Here is a 23156-nt window from a genome sequence, read left to right on the forward strand (position 1 = left end):
AACTGGAAATGTTCTTGATAACAGCTAATAACTCCTACTGACAAAAGTACATGTCAATGTTCCCTTCAATGCATTTTTTACTCTCTGTCATTCTGCATGTATTGTGCATGCCAGTGAGTTAGAGCATTCTCTGCAGAGAAATTGCTTGAGAGAGTCTTAAGAGGCCCAGTGACATCAGAGGCAATTCCTTGCACACACTGACAGGAGGGTGCTGTTCTGTTCCTGCAGAAGGCTTGACGGGCATTTAGTATGGTAGGTAGAATGGCAGCCTGGCCTTGAACGTGTAGTGAACAGGAGCACGTGGCGTTAAGAGTCTTAAGATGTGCCTAGTCTGTCTGTGTCACTGTAACACATTTAAAGACTCTTGTGTGAATCTACAACAGACACATCTGAGATGCAAAACATGATGTTCTTTCTTGAGCAGAAGCTACAGTGGTTATATAACTGTTAAGCTGCAGTTGAAACCTTTAGTGCTTTGCTTAACATTTTGTATTCCAATTCAGAACTCATTTATGATTACTTAATTTATAATGTATTTATAATTAGTTGTAGAGCAGATATCTCACAAGACCATCAAGATCTCAAGTCAGTTATTGGTGGACTATGCCAGAGTTAAGTTTTCCAAGCAATCTTAATTCAGCTGCTTTGTATGTATCACAATGCAGACTTTAATTGGATAGTTGCAAACTACTTTTTCTCCGGAAATCCCACTTTGTTCAGTGTATTGCATGAGCAGTGCACTACAGCATTATGATATCTCTTTTTTTATTCAATGCAGATCTGTTGCACACAGTTGCAGCATATTTCCAAATACATATTTTATGATTTTCAGCTCTGGTCGTCACAGTTGTACTTGTCTTTCAAATATTCCAAATCTACTGGGTATTTGTTTTTCACATATTTCCTTGTACTTCACAGTGTTAGTATTATTCCTGGTTTACAGAAAGAAAACTGAGGCACATGCCCCAAACTGTTCATAGTTCCATTTCCCCATCCTATGGATAGATTTAGGGTACTGAATGCTGATACTGTGGAATTTGTTTGTTTGTTTTTTTCCCTAAAGTGCTTTACAGTTACATACTATCTTTTTGCCCATTGAGTAGGCCTGGTGGTTTGAACCCTTAGGCCCAGCAAGATCCTATATTTGTCTGGTATTTCCATCATGTATTGTTTTAAGCATTCTCTCCTGCAACTGAATGTACGGATTATGACTCGTTTGACTTCTACCACTGGTACTTTAACAGTAAAAAATCAGACCCTACAAATCTAGGGCCTGATTGGCCTAATTTTCCGTAGATCATCTGTGTGCCAGGGTTACCTATGAAGGAGGTGCAAGGGGGATTGCTGAGCCATGGGGAAAAATCAAAAAGTGTCTTAGTGTTCTGGAAGTGCATTTGTAACTGAATAGTCTCCCCTAGAGAAGTCCAAGATATATTTGAATCCATCTATTTGGACTGCAAAATAAGCTTTCTGCTGAATGCTTTTATCATGGCAAAAAAGTGGCCAGAGGAAGATGTGTTCAGACTATTTCAACTAAAAAATGAGTTCCAGAGTTTGCTATAAATACATGCAGAGCCTTACAGCCTGTAAGGATACACTCACCTTTGTCCTAGTTGCAGACTCCACCTCCAGTTAACTATTGTCCATATGAACTGGAAAAATACCTAGTACAGCATCTGGCTTGGAAAAACAAAACAAAATGCAAACCAACCAACCAACCAACCAACAAACATGCTCTTGATTAGGTTCCATTATGAAATTCTGGAAGATTACAGCTATTCCAGTTTTTACTATGGGACACAACAGAGATCTAGACTGCACATTAGCACAACTCCACTGCATTTATCCTATTGACAAACTAGTTTAAAAGTGAAGAAACATGCAAATACCCTCCTCTCCTTCTCTGCTTATGCTAACCTGGATTCATGTAGGGAAATGAGCCAATTAAGAAACAAAGGACTTGTCCATGTTCAGAGGGACTGAGAATATACAAGAGTCATCACCCTGAGTAGGTTATTGCTGGTAGATGTCGAGAGCAACCAGTCTCACACTGGAAAGTATGTTGTGCAAAACTGATAGGCATTGTTCCTGAGATGAGAATAGGGCCAAAGTTAGTGAGAGAGATCATAGCTGAACAGCGAACAATTGCCTTCAGAACAGGATTTGGAAAATTGAGGCCTTGTTGCTTTCATGTCAAGCATGGCAGGAACATTGCTCATTTTCTTGGTGCTGAATCTTCATACAGCCAAGTGTCAGAGTAAAACTCTGTTGGACAGGGTGTAAGGACAACAGTTCTGGAAGAGGAAAACTTGCACTATACCTGTTGCAAAAAGAACATGTTATCCCTGTTTGGCAGTAATTCAGGTTGCACCTAATACTGCCTTATACAGGGATGTATTTGCCCCTTTTACTAATCTTTGTATCGCTCCTGTGGAATGAATAATGAGTAGCTAGTATTCATTTTTGCAGACTGGCACTTTATTCAACCAGGTTGCCTTCTTGAGTGTGTAACTTTAATTGCATTGATATTAGTGAAATTGCACTGGTGTATTTGGAAAGAGAAATAAGGGCATTGAGACTATGATTTGTCTAAGATCATTCAGTTAATCTGTACAAATGCTGAGTTTAGAACACAGCAGTGTCTGATATCTAGTGCTCACATCCTGTGCCCGTAATCTCTACCTCATACCTCAGTGATTTAAAACCTGCCAGGTTTCATCTGTGCCCCTTAGATAATTATTGTCTGGAAACTCTGACTTAGTTGGTGGTGTTTGTTTCTAGATAAATAAAGGCATGTTGCCTATGCATTCCTTACCTCACGCACATGTCTCTGTTCTCTTTTCTCAGTGTCACCAAAACTGTTGATGAATAATGTACTTTTTTAGACAAATAGTCTCAGGTAATCCAGTTATGGGTCACAGCCTGTCTTAGTAAGGATTTTTTTTTTTTTTTGAACTGGTAGTATTAAACAAAAATTGTGTGGTCAGTTGCAGGTTTTTGCATTGCCCTAGTCACACAGTTTCTTCCTTGCTTAGTATCTTTGTGTGGTAAGGCTAAGCCAACATAAAACAGGAACACAGCCAGGACTATGGGAACACATGATGGTTTGAAGATTTCTTCAGAAGGCTTGTAATAGGCCATGCTATACCACTAGCCCTGCCCCCTGCATTCTCATAACTGAACCATTTTTAAAATCCTGGATCTGTCTCGCCATTTTTTCCAATCTTATGCCAGCACTATTTGTAGTTTCCCCACCTGTTACGGTGTGTATTACATTGTAACTGTTTGCATATTGCTCTACACTTCAGTGAGCTAACAGACTGACTGCAGTGTAGTATATAAATCACCATACACATTTCCCAGTTTTTCATTTGATGCTACATTTCTAAATTGTGCAAAGCATCTGTTGAAACCTCTGATATTATTTAGTTCATTATCTAATCTGTCTTTTTGAGTTGCATCTACCCAGACAAGAACTATCAAACAAAAAAGGCAACCTCAGAGGCTAGCTCAAGGGGTAAAAGAGTTCAGGTATCATGGTTTCTTCTGAAATTTTTAATAGAAATATGTCAAATATGAGGTCTGAGAGCTCCTCTCATTCATGACAGTTGTGATCTTGTGTAGTGCTGCCTGGCAGTTGCCATCACTAGAGGGTTTTCCCTCTGCTATATTACATCTTTCAGCACTCACATTGCAGGTTGTGGTTGTTATTTAGTATCACAGTACTGCTTAGTGATACTGTGGCAGAGACCAGATGTTGAATGTTTCCTACTAACATCTGCCATAAAGCCTCTCTGGGAATCAGGACTGTTGGCTGCAGGCTATAAGGCTGCAAGTGTGGCCCTACAAACAGCAGGGGCATCCCTTCCAGAGTATAAGAGATCCTGAATGACTGAGCAAACCTGACATACTGGAATAATGCTAGGTATTTTCATGTGCAGGCTACACACACACCTGAGAGACAAACATGGAGGTGAAGGGTGTGTGGCAGGTAAAGCACACTGTAATCATAATTGTTCTGTAGGATCCTCAGGCCTTTTAAACAGTAAAAGCCTCTGCTTCAGGGAGTTTTTATTCCAGACAGACATTAAGGACCAAAGGAAGCATTGCTGACACTGTTTTAGAGCTTGTTTATCTTCCAGTGAGAGCAGTCTAATGGGCTAACACTTAGCTTTTTTGGGGGGGAGAAATTTTACCTGAATTTACTTGCTCAAGGTCATATATGGCATCTTAAGCTGGTGTGGGTCACCCCATGTCTCAGCCCCGTGATTTCCCCTCCGCACAAAGGGTTGGCAAAAGCCAGTGATGTCAGTGCAGTCAACATTTTCTCCATAGTCCTGAAGCCCAAGCTATGCTTTGGTAGTATTTGTCTGTCCTATAAATGTTTCTTGCTACACTTCATCCATGGCTGAATTTCAGGAACAGAGAAAGTCGTCTCTATATATAGCTGATGAAATACTTCAGGATCTTCTGACAATGTCAGTTACTATGAAGCCAGCAATGCATTTTTTTAACTCTTTCTCCATTTTTATTTCCAAACCTGTCATTTGAAATATTAAAAAAATAGTTATAATGTATACTTCTGTACAGTTAATATCGCCACACATGAGTAGCATGGGGATTTTTCAGAATTACAGTTTGTGTCTCTCAGTGCAAGATGTGTGAGGGCTAATATGTTCAGTGTCCATGGTACTTTTCCTTAGACAAAAATCAGAATTTTGGTTCCCAGATGCATGCTTCTCTTCTTTGCTCTCTTTCTGCCTTCCTTCCATGTCTGTTCATTTCAGAAATATGAAGAAGTTTAACATTCATTCATATTGTCTTTACATATTGAGATTTTTTTTTCCCTGATTGTTGTTACAGTTTAAGATCTGAAACTGAAAACTGAGCTTTAGTTAGAAAAGCTCTTTGATTCTCAAGGAGCTTAATGCAAAGTGTGCCAGATGGTTTTCACTTAGGTGGTATTAGATTCAAAGATCCTTCATAAGTTGCAAATCTGCTAAGAAATACTCAAGAGAGTTCACCCACAGACCTGCTGCTCCTGGTAAGAAAGTTCTGGCCTTCTTGGTGCTCATTGTACATGGAAAATGATATCTTGTTACCACAGTGTTCTCCTGTGGTAAAGGCATTCTCTTGGGTAGGCCCTTCCTAGCATTTATGTTGGCATGTACTGAAACTGCATGCCTTTTGCCACATAGAAGATAAAAACAGTTGACAATTCAGCTCTGTCATGTCCATTTCTGATCTCCCTGTTCCACCTTATTTTTTCTAATCTGTTTGGCAATCATAAGTATTCTTTTCATCTTACCACATTGTAAGCAATCTGTGTCATTTCTTCCTCAAATTTACCTGCTGACTCTTGGGTATCTTGCCATGTCAGCTTAAAATTCCATATCTATGAGATTCACTTTGTTTCTTGCTCTTTCTCTACTTGGGACTTCTGTCCTTTCTTTCCTGCTCAGCTTGCTTATTTCTGTTTTCATTTGATTTTTTGATTTTCTTTCTCCTTAGGCACACATAGTTTGTAGCTGTGTGACTCTGCCAGCTTCAGTGGGGATAGTCCTAACCTACCTCTGATGTGGGAATAAGCTGATTGAAGCACACTGCTTTATTCATACTACTCTGCTGGGCACAGCTTTCCTTTTCTCTAGGTAAGCTGAAAGAGGCAGCTCCCTTTCCACTTCAAGTTTGGCATCAGAGCTCCATTTTGGCTCTCTTTCCACTACAGACCTCCATTCATATGCTTCTCATTACCATCTACACTGTTCGTTTATGAAATTAAATTAAAGTAGTAAACAAAATACCAGATACTCCTCCTAAAGCTCCATCTATAAATATCTCCCCTGCCTACTCATGCTGTCTGATTAAGGGGCAGTAAGCAGTTACTTAGAGAATGTAAAACAGGTCATATTCCATAAAGATAAGCAGTTTTTAAAAAATGGATATATTTCATTTAGCTTCCTGTTTCGTAGGTTAAAAGCCCAACTGTCTCAAAATGCACACTGATGAAGTTGAAGCCTCCTATTTTGACATTTTCAGAATTAAACAATCACATTTTTCATTCTGAAATATGTGTCTCATCCAAAAGGAACTAATATAACCTACCCAAAGTGGATTTTGAAATATTTGCTCCTAATATAAAAATGTGAGTTTATTCCTATTTGGAATTGACTTGACTTTTTTTTTTTTTTTATCTGTCAGACTGAGAGATACTATTTTAGCTATTGGTTCCTTGGAAAAATGATGACATTTTTGTTTTCTTTGTTTTGTTGTGAAAGTAGTAAGTTTACATCTGTACCAAGTAACCATGAAAAAATGAACAGTACCTTTGCAGCAGTGGCTAGCTATGTTTTGAGCAAATCCAGTTATTTTATGAAAAACTTGGTATCTTTCTTTCAGAATTCTATACAATCTTGGTAGATTTCCTGTTGATTTCCAGAAATCTAGGCATGGATTTAAGTGTAGTCTTAATCCATTGTGTGATTGGATACTCTTTATCATCATCATGCCTCCATTTTTATTTCATGGCACAGGTACTCTGGGCCTGTGTTACAGGCTGAGGGCCAACAAATAAAATGTGGCTTTTAACTATTAGCTCCCAGTATGAAGCCATTGGTACTGCTAAAGCTCACCTATACTGCACAGAGGGGAGTGGTACGCTACCACCTGAATTTGTCTATGTAGATCCCCAGACATGGCAGTGCTGAGAAAAGGTGTGAAGCTGGTTGCAATGGCTCACCACTAATGAACTAGTGCATGAAAGGTCACAGGTCTTGTCAGCACAGGAGAGCTCTTTGCACAGGGGACAGCCCTGGTTCAGAGCATTATTGCTTAACTTCTTGGACTTTTCTGACTTCTTCCTGCTTTTCCTCTAGAAACTCTGTGATGTGTATAGTGAATTAAAAAATGATTTTACTGACTTTGAAGGCTTAAAGTCATTTAGGTCATTGAAATTGAACATGCATCACAAACCACAGATGACTATCCCCCTATAAAAATAAATGACTCAAATTACACCAGTGTACACATAATGTGTATGTACACAAAATATTTTGGTTTGTAATTGCTATTTGATACTGCCTGAGAGTATCCTAAGAGAATGTCTATTTGCATTTGAACAAAAAAGTCTGCGCATAGCTTTCATCAATATTTTCTTCATTATATGGAAGGAAATGTAAAAACCTTGAGAATATTTGCATTCAGCAGGTGAAAAGCATGTGATTCCAATTTTGCTGCATAGATTTGGAGTTTGATTTTTTTTTTAGACTATTTATCATACAATATGTACAGCAGTCTTTGGAAGGTCAGCTTACTTTGACTGCACGGAACATGTTGCAATTCTCTTCTGAATTCCAATTTGCAACCTTAGTGCTGCATTCATCAAGTTTTTTTGAGCTAATGGGTAGGTATTACCTGTGCATGTATGTATGTTCTAAATTGCATAGACTTATGGGACAGAAGGTGCCTTGACAAAAAGCAGCGTTTTGGTTAGCAACAGGAAGTGGAGGACACGTGCTGTTTAGCTGTTGTTTTGTTTCTTCATTCACATTGGCTTAGAGATCTATGGTTGCCTTTACTGAACATAGTTCTCCCTTAGATCTTCGTCTTTTATGGCTTCCAAAAGCTCGGTTTTGGTGAGCTTTTTCTTTTTGTAAGTAAAGTTCAAATTGTATGCAGTGTGGACACTGGTATAGAGGATGACCTTGGTGGATGATAGAATGGCAGGCTCCACGAAGAACATAGTGAACTTGCCAATTCCCAGAAGTAACGTTGTTGCCAGGGCAACTGAAATTAAATGGCAGGGGAGATACAGGACAGGCTTTGCCAGGATGCTTGATCTCAGTGACATCTTTTCAGATTTTACCCTGTGGAAAGCACAGGTAAATGGTTCTTGTCACATTTAGAAAGACCTTTGCATGTACTTCTTGGTGCTTGCTTTGGGGATGTACTAAGCATGTTTCCTGGACAAAGAAGATATATGTTGCTTTTTAAAGTTGTGCTTTTCCACACTTTCTGGTTTAACTCCAATCCTGATCTCCACTGGAAATTGTTTCACATTTCGGGTGTCCTTGTCTGCACTAGCTCTTGTGATCCTTAATCCAAAAAGGAAAGTAGGAAGTGACTCAAGGGTCCACACAGACTTCAGACTAATGATAGACAATGTCATACTGCATCAGCAATCATAGATGGGTCTGGACAAGTAGAAATACACGTCAGTAGGAAAAAAAAAAAGTCAGGTATTTTATCGAATGGAAGGAGACACAGACGAGTAGATGGTAATTTTTGGCGAGAGCGCTTACGGGAGGAGGGTTGCCCCTTTCGGAGGCTGTCGCTCTCGCTGCCTTGCGCAGAAACAGCGCGCTCCTAGCCCCGCTCTGTCCCGCCCGCAGGGGCGGCGATCCCGGCCCGGCCGAGGGCGCCCCGCCGCCTGGAGCGGGGCCGCAGCCGCCGCAGCGCCACGTGACAGCCCGGCGGGGATAATAAGCCGCAGCAATGAGCCGCGCTGGGCTTCTCCGGAGGGTCAGCCGCAGGGACCTACAGCAGCAGCAGTAGCAGTAGCAGCAGAGAGAGAAAGGGAAGAGGGCAGGAGAGAGAGGGAAGGAAGGTCACCATAGGTCAGCACCTACCTGACAGTTTCAGCCTCTGCTCTCAGCAAGACTCATCAATATTCACTCCCTGTCGTTTCGCAAGAGAGATAAGAAAGAAAACAGACACTGCTACCTACAACCCATCTGCAAGTAAACTGAGCTTAAAAAGTATACATACGTTTAAAACTAGTAGAAGCCACAGCAGCTGAAGCTGATCCCCAGGTAGCATGAATAGCATGAACCAGATAGAAACAAACATGCAGTACACCTACAACTATGAAGAGGATGAGTACATGACCCAAGAAGAAGAATGGGACAGGGACCTGCTCCTGGACCCAGCATGGGAGAAACAGCAAAGGAAGGTCTGGAAATAAAGTGTGTCTGTATATGTGCTTCTGTGTGGAATGATGCTCTAATTAATATATTGCTGTGCTGCCTCTGGATTTGCCAGGGCTGTGCAGTAATGGGTTCTAATTTTGTAAGATAATGTATTTTACATCATATAAAGCATAGATATAATGTATATTAGCTATGCCATATTTTGTGGATAAAGCATTCACTTTTTGAATTCTTAAGTGAAACCTATGTAAGATGGCACTAATTTATGGGAGTCAGGAGTTTATATTGCACTGGAAAGATTCTGTCAGTACCTCTATATTTATATATTAGTTGTTGACGGAGATTTCAGTAATTTTAAACTTCGCTTCCTGGATCCTCCTTTCGGAAAGCAGAATCTGAGTTGATGTGTGTGCCTGATTGGTTCTCAAAAACAGTAAACTGCAATTATAAACAGGGAGATGAATGAGGTGGTTCAAAATTGGTATGCAGACAAAGTCTACAATATTTCTGAGAGCAGACTTTGAAATTGTGATCCTCCAAGTCAGCTCTCATTAGAATTTATTATTAATTCTGACTGAATGGTCTGACAAGGAAAATATTGCTTAAAAATACATCCAGACTAGATCTGGAAAACTGTATTTCATGATTAGGTTCTCACATGCCAGTTCACTCCCTGGGAAAAAACAAGTCTGTAAACTCCTTGGAATACACCATCGTCCAGGGAATGCTTCATGCCTTTTAGGTGTAAGAAAACCATTGTGCCAGCAAGTACTACCCATGCTCTTATTCTGAATATAGGCAGAGATTATAATCCCATCAGCAGTTTTGTGAAGGGTTTGGTACTTTAGTAATATTTGCAATATCTAATTTCAGAACACTGAGTTTTGAGCAGCATATGGAAAAGAGAGAAATGAAGTATTGTAAAAGATTTGTTACTTCCTAATGCAAAAGGTGATGCTGAAGTCATATCTGACAGATCTGAGATTAAAAGGTTATCTGCTGGTTACAAGAATGAAAAAAAAAAGCAGGAGGAGAGAGAGAGAAATGATGCTCTAGACAATACAGTTGAATATGCTTTTTGTTATAGGTGAGCAGCTCACTTCAAGAACTTAAGTAGAAGTTTCCAAATTATATCTGATGATATTTTGTCCCACTGTTACAGTCACAGCTTCTGTAAAAGCTGTACTATAAAAGTATAGCTGTAAAAGTAGGAGCTGTTAGAATCATTGGGGCCAATGGCTTTGCTTTGTCATTTAAATCGGTAGAGCCAATATTTTACTCTCAGTTTTTACTTGTCTCCTTCTTCCTATGAGTTTTAGCTGATTTTATTCATTTTCTTACATTCACACCTGCTCAGATCCTGCTGTATGAGTATAGTGGGAGAAGTTCTGAGCTAGGTTGAAGTTAACTTTTCTTCACCCACCAGCTGCTGTAACTCCTAACCAATTAGTAAACCATACTCATGAACATGGACATTTGTTTTAATTTACACTCTTTAGATGGCAAACTAGTCTTTTATGTTTTATAATGAGAATGGAATTGGTCTTAGTGCTTAAGTGCTTAGTGATTTGAAAGTACTCAGCCATAACAGGTCATGGTTACATCTGATTAGGATTCAATTGTCCGGCGTTTCAGAGAATGCTGTTTTCAAAGTAAAGACATAATGGACAGATTACTACATAGTCAGCAGTCTAATGCTGTTTTTCTACAGTGCAGATAAATGATAAAAAGTAAAGAGAATTTGGATTCTGTAGGCTTTCTTATGTTTGCATTAAATCTGTTGACTTACAGAAGAAAAATGTGTACTCTTATGACAGACTTAATAAAATTTCAAGACTTCTGTCTCTCTAATTGATGCTAAGACAGTTGCAGAAAATGCTTTCTTTATTTATTAGGAGAAGATTGCAGATACATGGGTACAGATCTTTGTTCAAACTGGTAATATAATATTGAAAAGTGATCTCAGTGGAGCCCTGGCAGTTGGCAGCATATATTTTCTATTAGGCAGTCTTGGAACAAACCAAAAATAAATGCCATTGTTTCTATTGTGGGTTGCCCTCTCCAGACTTGCCATTTTAGTGATATGCCTGGTATGAGATCTGTCAACAGATGCTGGTAACACATGATGACGTCCATAGGATTACAATGGATGTGACGCCTAATTATAACCATGGTTCATAGAGTATTATGGACTGCTGTAATCCAGGTTCCTTGGTGGTTGCAAATGTCAGAATAAATATGAAGTACACTTTTAAGAAAGGAGGCTGTGTAGTACCTCAACTTTCTCTCTGAATGTGAACACCAATTTAAATGCTTTGGTTAGGGTAATATTTAGCCTGTGTCAAATCAAGAAATCAAGAAAATACAGCAATTTGACCATTTTCTACATTAGGCACTGTTGGTAAAAACTCAAACAGGATCATATTGTTGGAAGTTTCAGGCAGAAACTATAAAGAAAGACTGAATAACAACAACAAAAAAATGTATTATGGATGGGCATGCTGTCTTCGGTAGGAACTCATTAGAAAACTACAGCCTTGGTGTCTTTTGAACATGTAGATGGGAACCATGGGATTGGAAACTTCTGAAATCTGCTGCTTGACCCAGTACATTTCCACTGGCCACAAGTGCTTAAACAGCAGTTGAAAGATCTATGAAAGTGGCCCCTTGTTTCTTCAGTACTACACGGAAATAAAAAAGTATTGGAAATCAAAAAGTCTGGACAGAGGGGGTGAGATTCTCTTCTACACTCTACTCTGTAACCTTAGGTAAGATCAGCTCACTTCAGATCTCCATTTCCCACTGGTGAAAAGAGGACAGCAGTGATATTTAGAACAACAGATGGAAGTGGTTGGTTCTATGGTATGTCAGACTAGTAATTAGATTGCTTTCAGTTCCTACCCTGCTGGACTGGAGGGGAATAAAAATCATACTAGCTCATAGTGGAAGACTTGAAACATGATATCTCTTCTCTCTATGATAAGCTTATTTCTGAAGTTTTCGGAGCTTGTTGAACTTTTTTTGGAAACCTTTTAGTTTTCAGTAGCCTGTATCTCAATATAACTAAAAGGAACATAGGAAAATGCAGTGTCCCTTAGCTTAGGAAACCAAGCACAACAATGCTACTCAAGATGCAGATGTATTGTTTGAATCAAGTTTGAACTGCCAACACTACTTAGCGAGCTGTGCGTTAAACAGTGCTCTTTCTTATTTGTAACTTTCGCTATAAATAGTTTATTATAGGAGTGTGCTTTTTTAAACTTTAACATGAAATGTGGTTTGTTAGTTTTTCAAGTAAATCTTAAGCCTTCAGGCTAGAGAAAAGATCTGAAGTTGTGATACCAGTGTGATCCCTTCTTCAGAACAGTTGTATTGTACCGTAAAGCACTAAACTGGCTCCACGTATTTGTACGTGTCTTCTGCAGTCATTCAGACTTGTCTCTGACACTGCTGTACCAACATATGTAAGGAAAGAACTGGAAACATACTCCTTGCCTTACTGATACTATTATCGATGAATGTTCTTATTCTAGCTTACTGTATGGCCCTGATGCCACTGCTTTGTTAATGCAAAAGGGTTATAATGTAGGTGTCAATGCAATTTCTAAACAAGAAGACTCAGAATATTTATTTACCTGGATATTACACTCTTTGTGAATGCAAATCTTCTTGATGACACTGAATGCTGTGTATACGTGAGGACTTTGGAAAAGGTTCTTTAGGAAAGAAGCTGTGTCTTTTCCAGCCTTCAGCAGTACATATCAGATTACATTTTCAGGGTGACATATATGGATTTATCTGCATTACCTCCTTTCGTTGGTAACACAATTCTGTTGTCCTTGCAAATAAAAATGCATTTGGAAGCCACACATATGGCAGATTATTTGGAAGAAGCTACCAGCACTATGAATTATGGACATCGTCCTTATTTTTCTAGTGTTGCTGCAACTTCAATAAGTTCAGCAGATTTGAGAGGTTCATTGCAGCCTGAAAGAGGAATTGACCTTGTGTTGAGTCTGACTTCAGCATCTATAAATAGAGTTACAGTCAGTGTCCCAGATTCACTCTGAAGTTTGTGTGGTCTTCTATGGATGAAATCTAAATTGATATCTTATCAGAAACCTCTTCCTGGAAGAAGTCTACTGGTGAGTGAGAAGACAGATGAAGTGGAAGGAAACAGCTTCATTCTTTGACTAGGAAGAGAAGGAGAGAAATAACCAAGCCTGAATGAATGAAAAAGAAAAGTTAGGCATAAAAACATTGGCAGGAGAGGCTGGATGCCACCAGCAAAATTCAGTACTGTAGAACCATCCCTTGTGGATTGAAATAATTGTCTTGGAGAATATAGCAGTGTCAACAGTGTCTACAGGGCATCACAACCCATGCCTAGCATTTTTACTGAGATTACCTGGAAATAATCAAAGTTGGGATTCAGGGGGAAAAGGGGTGATTTTTATTTTTTTTTTTTTTCTTTTAGACAGTGCAAAATTCTTTCCTTGAACAATCAACCATGAGGGTTTTTGATGAAGCAACACTTTTAACCCATGTGGAATGCCAGTGGGATTGTTGAGAACGCAGAGATTTCCCTCTGCAAGCAACAAGAATAGGGTCTCAATGAAAACTGTTGGTGAATGGGAGGGAGGCAAAAGGTACACTCCTTTCTAAGAGAGCATCAGCCTTCTCATTACTTACTCCTAGTACTTACCTGGTAGCAGTTGGATATTTCTTAAAAAGATGGGGGTTCTGGGTTGTGTAGCTTTAGGACTAACTTCAGTAGGGGATTTAATTGTTAGAAGGAAAATCCCCCAGAGTTGCAAGCAGAATAATAATCAGTGGAAAAATCATGTGGTCTAATGAGTCCTACACTGCGGTTCTCTGCCTCCAATAGCTTTTATGCACAGCATTTGGATGACATAGGTTTTGGGGAATTTTGTAGGTTGAAATGCAGGATTTTCTATTACTACTAATAGTTAGAAAAGGAAATAATTTCACCTTTTTTGACTTATTTTTTTCTAGTATTCATCCACTACTGTGACTATCTTCCGTAGAAGAACAATGTCTTGATATATGCCACTATAGGTAGAGAGTGTACCTTACAGTAACATGAAGTTTCAGCACTCCAAGACCAAATGCTTCTCCTTCAGGTGGATCAGTAATTTTCAATCGGAGCATGCCAAAATGCCTAATATTAAGAACACACACATAAATAATCTCTTGTTTCCTTTTAAATCCTGGATGCTCTTTAAGTGACCTTCTCAGTGGTATATGGCCCCATATAGGGTCTGACTCAGAACTTGGTAGTCAGTGGATGGGCTTAATTTTTTTTCTGCCTCAGCATGTATTCATTTTTCAGCATATACTATAACTCTCCTAAAAATTAGACACAACAGAAAGACATGGAGTTGCAGTTTCTCCAGTCTTGTGAAGAGTTTCCATGAGGGCAGAGGGACTGTGTGTAGAAATATGGGATGTGTTTATGGCTTCTTCAGTACGATTGGCCTCTTAGAGATTAGTGCTTGTTAAAATAGTAACATGTTAAATTCCTCTTGCTGATGTTACTTGCATGGAATGGTGCTTGAGAAGAGCACGCTGAAAGGATAGTGGAACGATCATATTTTGTCAGTGTGCTTCATATTCTGTCTTGGAAGCTGCCAGTAAGGTGTGCAGTTAAAGAGTGCCCTGAATACTGTGGTGCTGATATGTTAAGGAAAATTCGAAGAAAGCTATTATGAAATTCACTTAACTATAAATGTTTATGGAGCTAGGTTTGTTTGTTTGTTTTTGTTTTTTTCAAATGGGAAGTTTTTCCTTATTAATATTAAGTGTGAGAAATCAATATATTGCTCAATATTATATTTTTTATTTAAACTCAAACAGCTCTCTCAAGGTTCTGTATGTTTTTGTTAGTGTTGTCAAATGGGTAATACCTACAGTACCAATTCAGCTGTTAATTGCCACTCACCCCTAATAATCTGCCAGCAACAGAACTGTGTGGTTATGAAAATAAATTTTAAAAACTATTTTGTAATAAGAAAGAAAGGTTAAATCCACTCACAGATACACATCATAGCCTCCCCTGAAATTTGTGTAGTAAAGTGTCTGCAGATATGCTGATCCAATTAGTAAGACAATAAGGATTGGAAGAAAGTGGGTTTCCATAAGCTGCAACCAAGGTGCTTAAGAGCTAGAGGAAAGCTGTGTGTTAAGCAGTGGACTTTGCTATAATCTCTTGGGGCTGGGAGGTCTGCATCTTTCTGTGGATCTGTGTTTGGGTTGCTGGAGAGCTGAAGAGAGCGGCATGGGAGGTGTTTACTTGGAAGAACACTGAAGGTCTTCAGCCCTGAGACTGCAGTAAATAGGGAATCTATGCTCATATGCTCATACAATTCGTAGCCCTGTGCAAACAAAAGCAGGGCTTAGGTATATTCTGTAAACTGATGATTCCCGGTAAGAAAATATGATTGTGTCACCATTTCCAAATCAAACTAACACAGACTAAGCTGGATTTTGGCTACTTTTTGTCAATGGGGTAGCACAGTTCAAAATCTTGCACCAGAGCTCTTCCATCCTCTTACAAGTAAGGCAAAAGGAGTTTCATCATTATGATGGAAAAATTTGATGCCAAATGCCTAACAAAAATTTAATCACTGTTGCATAAATTCTTATCCATTTAATGATGTTTAGTTTAGGTTGTAATTTCTGTATTGCACTATACAGTTCTACTGAATTAATTTCAGTGAGACTGAGAATTAGGATTTTCTTTAGTCATGAATGGTAAATGCTATCTAGATATTAGTAGTATTTTAGAAGCTGTACTGCAGAGCCTGCTTACAGAACACATTCGATTTGCATCTGGAATGCAGGTGGACACGATGCAGGAAGAAACGTGTCAGTGAAATAGAATTAGATCGGAATTTGTGCTGCTTAGCTTTATTCCAAGTCGAAAGACACCCATCATGTATGTTATTTTATATCCTTACAAGCAAACAAATATAAAAGTGCTTACACAGTTGGCAAAGTTGAGTTCTTTTGGCTGGCTTTACTGCCAAGCATAATTTTTTCTGAGCCTTAATTGTCGGGATAAACAATGTGTAACTGATGTGATATTCCTCTACTGTGAGCAGTGAGAAGTTGCTGACTCTCAGTGCATGTGTCTTTTATGCCTATGCATCCTTTACTCTCAGCTGATACCAGAAGGAGAATGTGTTCATACTGAGCACTCTATTTTGTCCTAAATTAAATTTCATTTTTAGTAGTTTGGGGTGATTTTCAAGTCTTCATTGTTTGAAGAACATAATTTCATGGTGTGCTGTGATAATAACATTTTTTCTTATAATATCACTGAATTTGTTGGTTTTAAATCTGCTTCATGTTGAGAGACTTGATGCATATAAGCTGATCATAACTATACAGGTGCTATACAATGCTCTTTTTCTACCTGATAAAATTTGGCATGTATTTAAAGACAGAAGTCTCCTCTTTCCACATAATTTAACCAGCAAGCACAATGTTATGATCACCCTCTGTGACTGTTTCTGTACGTATTCTGTAGCAGCTCTTCTGTTGGCAGTAGAAGTTACTCCTCAGATCAAGATAGCATGGTCCTAGTAATCCTCAGACTACTGGTGTGAAAGGATTACAGGGCAGGTGTTGCAGCTCTGCAGGAACCAGAGCATCTGCAGAGAGAGAGAAGACTTTGAAATGCAATGTTCTCCTTTTAGGAAAGTGTCTCACTTGAAATGGTAGCTTGTGGAAACACACTTCATTCTTTAGAAAGCCTGTCCAGAGAAAAGCAGAAGCTGACAGTTGTCTGGCTAATGTTGAGTTAGTGTTTATATTTGCACCTTAAATTTCCTTGTGTGCACACAGGTGAGACAATTAGTCCTGAATTTGTGTCCTAAGTGTGAGAATGGGCACTGCTGCTCCTATGTCTTGTCCCAGTTTTCTCTGCTTTTGGAGTTATAAGGCCATATCACTTTGTCCATGTCTTCATCTCCAAAACAGTGGTTATAATACCCATGTGCTGGCTTTACAGACGAAAGTGCTAAGTGTTTACTGTACTTGGTATGAGTAAGATTTTCCATTTACTTCAAATGCTTCCTTCCAACAGCTCTTAACTGTCAGAAACCCTTCAACTTGAAATCTGATGCTTGTTCTTATTTCTCTTCAAAATCCTGTACGCAAATTCAGTTCAGCCATCCGTTACTTTGATAGCTGGCAGAACCTTATTTAGAGCAGATGGCTCCTACTCTGAACTGCCCCCTAGAAAAGCCTTGCTAACCCCCACTACCATAGCAGGAGTCTGCGGAGAGTGACTACCCTAGTTTAAAATTAGCATCTGTGATTATTCCTTAAGCATCTAAGGAAACACTTGTATTTTTTATAGGTGTTGAACACCCAGGCATTTCCACTGACGTCAGGAGGAACTTCTGTCTGTTTTGCACCTCTCAAAATCAGCCTGCTATTTTGGCACTTACAGAAAAGCTTAACCATCTAGTGTTAAGTGATTTTTTTTTTTTTTTAAACTCTGTTTTATGTTTAATCTTGGCATCAGTTTAGCTTTTCACTACTGCAAGACTTAAGCCATTGCACTCTTTAATATAAAAAAACTGGTACCCAGCTGCACTAAATACAAATAAAAATTATATAAATGATTATGTGTGTGTAGCTCTGGGGGATTATTTCATCTGGAGGAGTTTCCTTAGGCTATGGAAAACCTCTATAGTCCAAATTTGTCTACAGCTCTACCCTGGAGCGTGGTTCCACCATGCATTTTCTTTGGCAGAGCAGCTGATTACCTTCGACTCTACTCTTATTCATAGACTTCCAGCCCCCTTCATTTGCTGGTACAATGATCATCTGCTGTATACGAGATCACTGAAGAAATTTGAAGCAATACTCCCCGTTCTCACTGCTTCTTAATCCCAAGTCATTTCAGTAAAGCAGTTTGCAGTGCAGCCCCACAAGCACTGAGACCCCACCTGGAGTTCTGCATCCAGCTCTGGAGGCCTCAGCACAGGCAAGACATGGACCTGTTGGAGAGGGGCCAGAGGAAGCAACAAAAATGGTTGGAGGACTGGAACAGCTCTGCTGTGAGGACAGGCTGGAAGAGTTGAGGTTGTTTAGCCTGGAGAAGATTCCAGGGAGACCTTACTTCAGCCTTCCAGTACTTAAAAAGGGCTTTTAAGAAAGATGAGGACAGACTTTTTAGCAGGATCTGTTGTGACAGGACAAGGAGTGATGGTTTTAAACTAAAAGAGGAAAAATTCAGGCTAGACATGAGGAAGAAATTTTTTACTATCAGGTTGGTGAAAGTGGCCCAGGTTTCCCCAGAGAGGTGGTAGATGTCCCATCCCTGGAGACATTCAAGGCCAGGCTGGAAGGGGTTCTGAGGACCTGATCTAGTTGAAGATGCCCCTGCTCATTGCCGGGGCTCGGACTAGATGACCTTTGAAGGTCCCTCCCAACCTAAACTATTCTATGATAAGCAGCTGTATCTGTACAGGTACATATTATGTAAGATGGACTTATCATCCATCTGGCATTGATACTAAAAGAGAAACAAAATGCTGTACATGAGGCTGAAGTTTGCTTGCTTTCCTTTTGTCTATGGCCTTCATTTCCAAGAGGGAGCACAGGTCCCAGCATGGCTCCTGTTAAGAAGAGATGTGTTATAAGCAAAGAACTGTTTGTTTAATTGACAAAGCAGTTTGCTTATCACAAACACTGTACTGTCTAAAACACGTGCTTGTGTTTTCAGCAGTTACAGCCATCATTGTTTGTTATTTACCCATCTATTCTTAGCCAAGTGCTTTGAGAACAGGTTAGTTAAATTATATTTGCATATATGATCAATCCATCCAAAGATCCCGAGCAATGTTTTGCTTTTTAATCTGTTTTTAAGAAAAGCTTGGTAATTTAGGAACCTGAACCTCACAAAAAATTATTTAGGAGCTCTGGAATTTTTCTGAAAGTCTACTGTCTTATGGGATATTTAAAATGTTTTAGAAAATGGTACTCTACAGCTAACACCTCATTAAAAACATCAGAGCTTAAAAAAATCAACCCAATATGTTTAATTAGTATTTTTAACAGCAGAAGTTACCATAATCTCTAAAAAACATTCTTAAAACAAGCATGAAATCAAAATTGTTTTTTTTCTCAGTCATTAATTATGATAGTAAAGAAACATGGAACGTTCTCTATAAGAATCTCAACTGAAACCTTAGTTTAGATTACAAGTGGAACTAGATTTAGTGATCTTCAAAGGTACTAAAAAACAGAGTGCAAAGATGACATGTACTGTATAAATATCATGGAGTCTGACTATTGACAGACTTAAATATATGTGTTTGGAATTGGAAAAATAATATATATATATAATGAATTTGCTTACTCATCTGGCAATGTAGTATGCAATTACTGAATAAAGATAGCATGGTGAAGAAAATCGACAGAGAAAGCAAGGGAAAGACATTTGGAAATCCAGTCAACTAAATCCCAGATTAGCCTACTTTAATTAATCCTTCTATTTCCAGAGGACATACCTTTAGTTCCTTCTATACTGTAATGTGTAATGTTTCTTTCATCTCATCCTAAATAGTTTTTGGTCATTTAGATATGTATCTGCTGAAAAAAAAAAAGATAGCCAGGACTATCTGTGATAGTTTAGGAGCTCTTGGGAAACTGGGAAGAGCACTTTAGGGCACAGCTTGTACAAGAAGGACCCGAGACTGGAAAGGAGAATAGAAGATGCGATCTCTTTATAAAAAGGTTATTTGGCACTGATAGGGTGGTGGTACTGCACATTATTGTTTTAATATACATGAGAGAAAAACCCAGGCAGTATAAAGGGCGTAAACTTCACCTTTAAAGTACACCTGCAAATTTGTCCCTTGCAGATCCACCACAGTATTTGAGACCCTGTTTGGATTACCTGTACTTCATTTTTAACTCTCCACAGGGAGAGGCAAAGATAACAGAGATTTTGCTTTTGTTCCATAATAGTGAACAGGTGGCCAGTTGGAAAAGTAAACAGAGCAAGAGAAAAAAAACAGAAAAAAGGCTGGTCTCAAAACTGTTATCGTTGCTGAAACAGTTCCCTCCAAACCTGTTGGCATTTTTACTGTGAATCCTTTTCTGAAGAAGCCTTCTAGTTTGTCGATACTCTTGTGAAGGGGAAATGCTGAACATGGAAGGTGGGGATCCAGGATTAACTCTTTCTGAGCCATGTAGAAATTAGTGAATTTATTTTAACCCTATAACTGTTCGACTTTTTGTTGGATATTTTGGTCCCATGACATACTAAATGCCTCTTTCTATCCTTGCATTTCTTAGTTTTTCAGTAGTTATAGCCATACAACTTCAGGTTGCAGTGTCAGAATTACTTGTTTTTGTAGTGCAAATTCAAGCTCTGCACAGTGCAGCGTATTGGAACAGAGAATATTTGGTTAGTATGCTCTAAAGTTAGGTTACCCTATTAGAGGAAGATACTGTTGTGCCATGCAGGTAGTTGGCAGTCCTCAGAGGTTCAGTCTGGATGCTGTGCACTCCCAGTCCCGCTGTGTGGGAGTACTGTGTCTCTATCAGAAAGGCACAGGCCAATGTGGGCGATGCTTCTCTATTTCTGCAGATTTCAGTAGGAGATGTTTTGAAGGACAGAATTTGGCAGTGTTGCATGTTAAAAAACCCCACAACAAAACAAAAAAACCCACACAAAACACCCCTCCTCCCCCCCACCAACCTCCCCAAAAACCAACCCCAAAAAAACCTACCATGCTCTGTTAATTGTTAAATTATTAAATGCTAGAAACAATATGGCCTATTGAAAGAGATGATTTCCATAACCTTTTCCTTAAAGGGAAATACAAAATCAACATCTGAAAATAAAATAAAACAAAAGACATTGACCCAAAATAGATTATTCAAGATTTTGCATTTATGTTGTTCCATTAGTCCCTCTTTTGTTTGTTTTTGCTTTGTTTTAAAGCTTTACTCCCATTTAAGAACTGTTCTGAATCTGAACATGATACTTTTCTCACCAATATTTGTTTTTTGAGGCTTGTGAAATAAAACTTCTTTCACTTGCTACAGCGTTTTAAATTTGCAAAATGTACATGAGACTGTAAAATACTGCACAATCATTCCATTTTAGAGATGAACAGAGCCCTCCTAATTCTGCATTTAGAACTCTCAGTCCACGTGGCATATTTACATTTCACCTCTACTGTGGGATAAAGATTTTGGACGAATGTATAAAGCGGTTTTAGTACTTGAAAGAAGTTGTACAAAATGCTGTGGATGAGAAGGGCTCAAATGTTGAGTCCTTACTCACTATCTTTTCACCCTCATTAAAGAAAGCAATTTAATATGGGGGCTATTATAACTCAGACATTTGTTAGTAATTTGAGAACTTTATGTTTACTTCACAGATTACACCATTTATTTACCATTGTGTAGTGCTAATCTTGTACCTTGAACATTTTGATTCATTCAATATTGGTATGCAATAAAAAAATTCAGAGGTATTAATTCTGTTATGGCAAGGTATTAAAGTATCTGTTGTTTTACATAAAAGTTAAGAGAGTAGAATCATCAGAAAGGTAGTGTATAACTGTAAATGATGTCATGCATATTGTTATTGAAGTAGGAGGGAAGACAAAGAGGTAACATCATTGCAAACAACAAGGCATTGCTCCCCATTACTCCATCTAAGCTAGAACAAATTACCCACGCCTGCTGTAAGACAGACAGACATTGCCTGGATGCTGTTTGTGGCCATCTTTTTCCAAGAATTTGTGCATATGATGTGAATGAACAAACTATACTGCAAAAATAGTCATTCACATCCAAGAGAAAGCTGACTTGCAAAACCCCGACCTTTGTCACTGCTTAGCAAGGTGATGACAATCTTAATTAAAAGTCTCAGTATTGCAAAGCCTTCCGAGTGGAATATTCTAATAGCTCCTACACCCCAACTCATGATGAAAGATAACCTTGTACTGAAATGGACTTTTAATTTATTGGTTGGGAATACGTGGCTGGAGGGAACCTTTCACTTTTAGGTCAGTGCTTTGAACTCAGGCCAGGTGAACAAGTGACAAGGTTGCTAACACATGCAGACTGTTTGGTAATGTCTATGAGGTGAGTTGTACTCTCAGTTTAGCTCTCAGGGGGACAGGTGTCCCCATCACTTAAACCACCAGAAATGGCAGCTTCATTGGAGGTGCCCAAAACTGACCTTATTAGTGAGAGGTAGGGACAGTGACTTTTAATCCTAGAGGTGAAAGCTAAAACAATTTCTGTATGTGAAAGCGCTTTCTCAGATTGCATCTGTGGGGTTATTCACAGTCATTGCTATTAACGGTTCCCCAAGCAAATTCTTTCTCCATACATAAGTGTCTGGCACATTGCTTAATTCACTAAGAGTTTAAGGAAGAAAGGATAACTAGCATGCAACTAGATTTACAGTAGTAGGTAACTCGCTTATACTGAACACCTGTATTTGATTTTATATGTAGAATTAACTTTGGATGACTGAGGACAGATACTGAAGATGTTAGTAGTTGTTATGTGTTGTTTTCCATCTGGTCACAACAGGTTCTGGTTTTGAATAATTTTATAGGTCTTTATTTACAAGATATTTATAGTTTTGTCAACTTTATAATCTTTCTTGCTGCTATTTCTTTATATGGCTTTTTTTTCAGGGTAGTGTTTGAGCACCTCAAAAGTAACAGCGAATTTTCCCCCCGAATAGTCCTGTGGGATATGGAAGGTTTATTATTCTCATTATCCTTGAATACGCAAGTGGGACACTTAAAGGTACTCAGCTATGGCTAACATCTGCTCCCATTGTTGTTTAAAGGCTGGTAGTCCCATATGAGGAATGATGGGTCATAAAATGCTCAGCATTTAGGACAATTAAAACATTTTTAAAATTCCTATCTTAAATGCCTTAAAGGCTGCTGCAATGTTGGGGAGAAAACACAAGTGTCAGGATCTCTTCTCCAGGATAATAATACAGACCTCTGGAAATGTATGTACAATTGGACAGATAATTGAATCCACTTTCATTTTAATTTGGTTTAAGTTTAACTTTCTGTGAACACTCTTCTGCCTCTTGGCTTTGCATCTTTTTTCCCTCTATCCTGTTAGATTTCTTCTGCTTTGTTTCTTTTTTTTTTTTTTTCTCTAAAATCCATGACAAATCTCCTTCAATATTGTATTTAT

At 38.7% G+C, this 23156-nt stretch overlaps 1 protein-coding gene across 2 annotated transcripts in view; it reads left to right on the top strand.

Moving 5' to 3' along the window:
• Positions 1 to 8435: 8435 nt before the first annotated feature.
• The window catches only part of ACTN2 (actinin alpha 2), a 69179-nt gene continuing 54458 nt past the window's right edge, over positions 8436 to 23156 (top strand). The window contains exon 1 of one of the 2 annotated variants that reach the window (XM_005508655.4): positions 8436 to 8950. In XM_005508655.4, coding sequence (XP_005508712.1) covers positions 8816 to 8950 — 135 coding nt within the window. In that variant the 5' untranslated portion in view covers positions 8436 to 8815. The remainder of the gene's footprint in view (positions 8951 to 23156) is intronic. The other variant, XM_065057818.1, reaches the window with a different exon arrangement.

Source organism: Columba livia, chromosome 3 (genome assembly GCF_036013475.1).
Source record: "Columba livia isolate bColLiv1 breed racing homer chromosome 3, bColLiv1.pat.W.v2, whole genome shotgun sequence".
NCBI classification, from domain to species: domain Eukaryota; kingdom Metazoa; phylum Chordata; class Aves; order Columbiformes; family Columbidae; genus Columba; species Columba livia.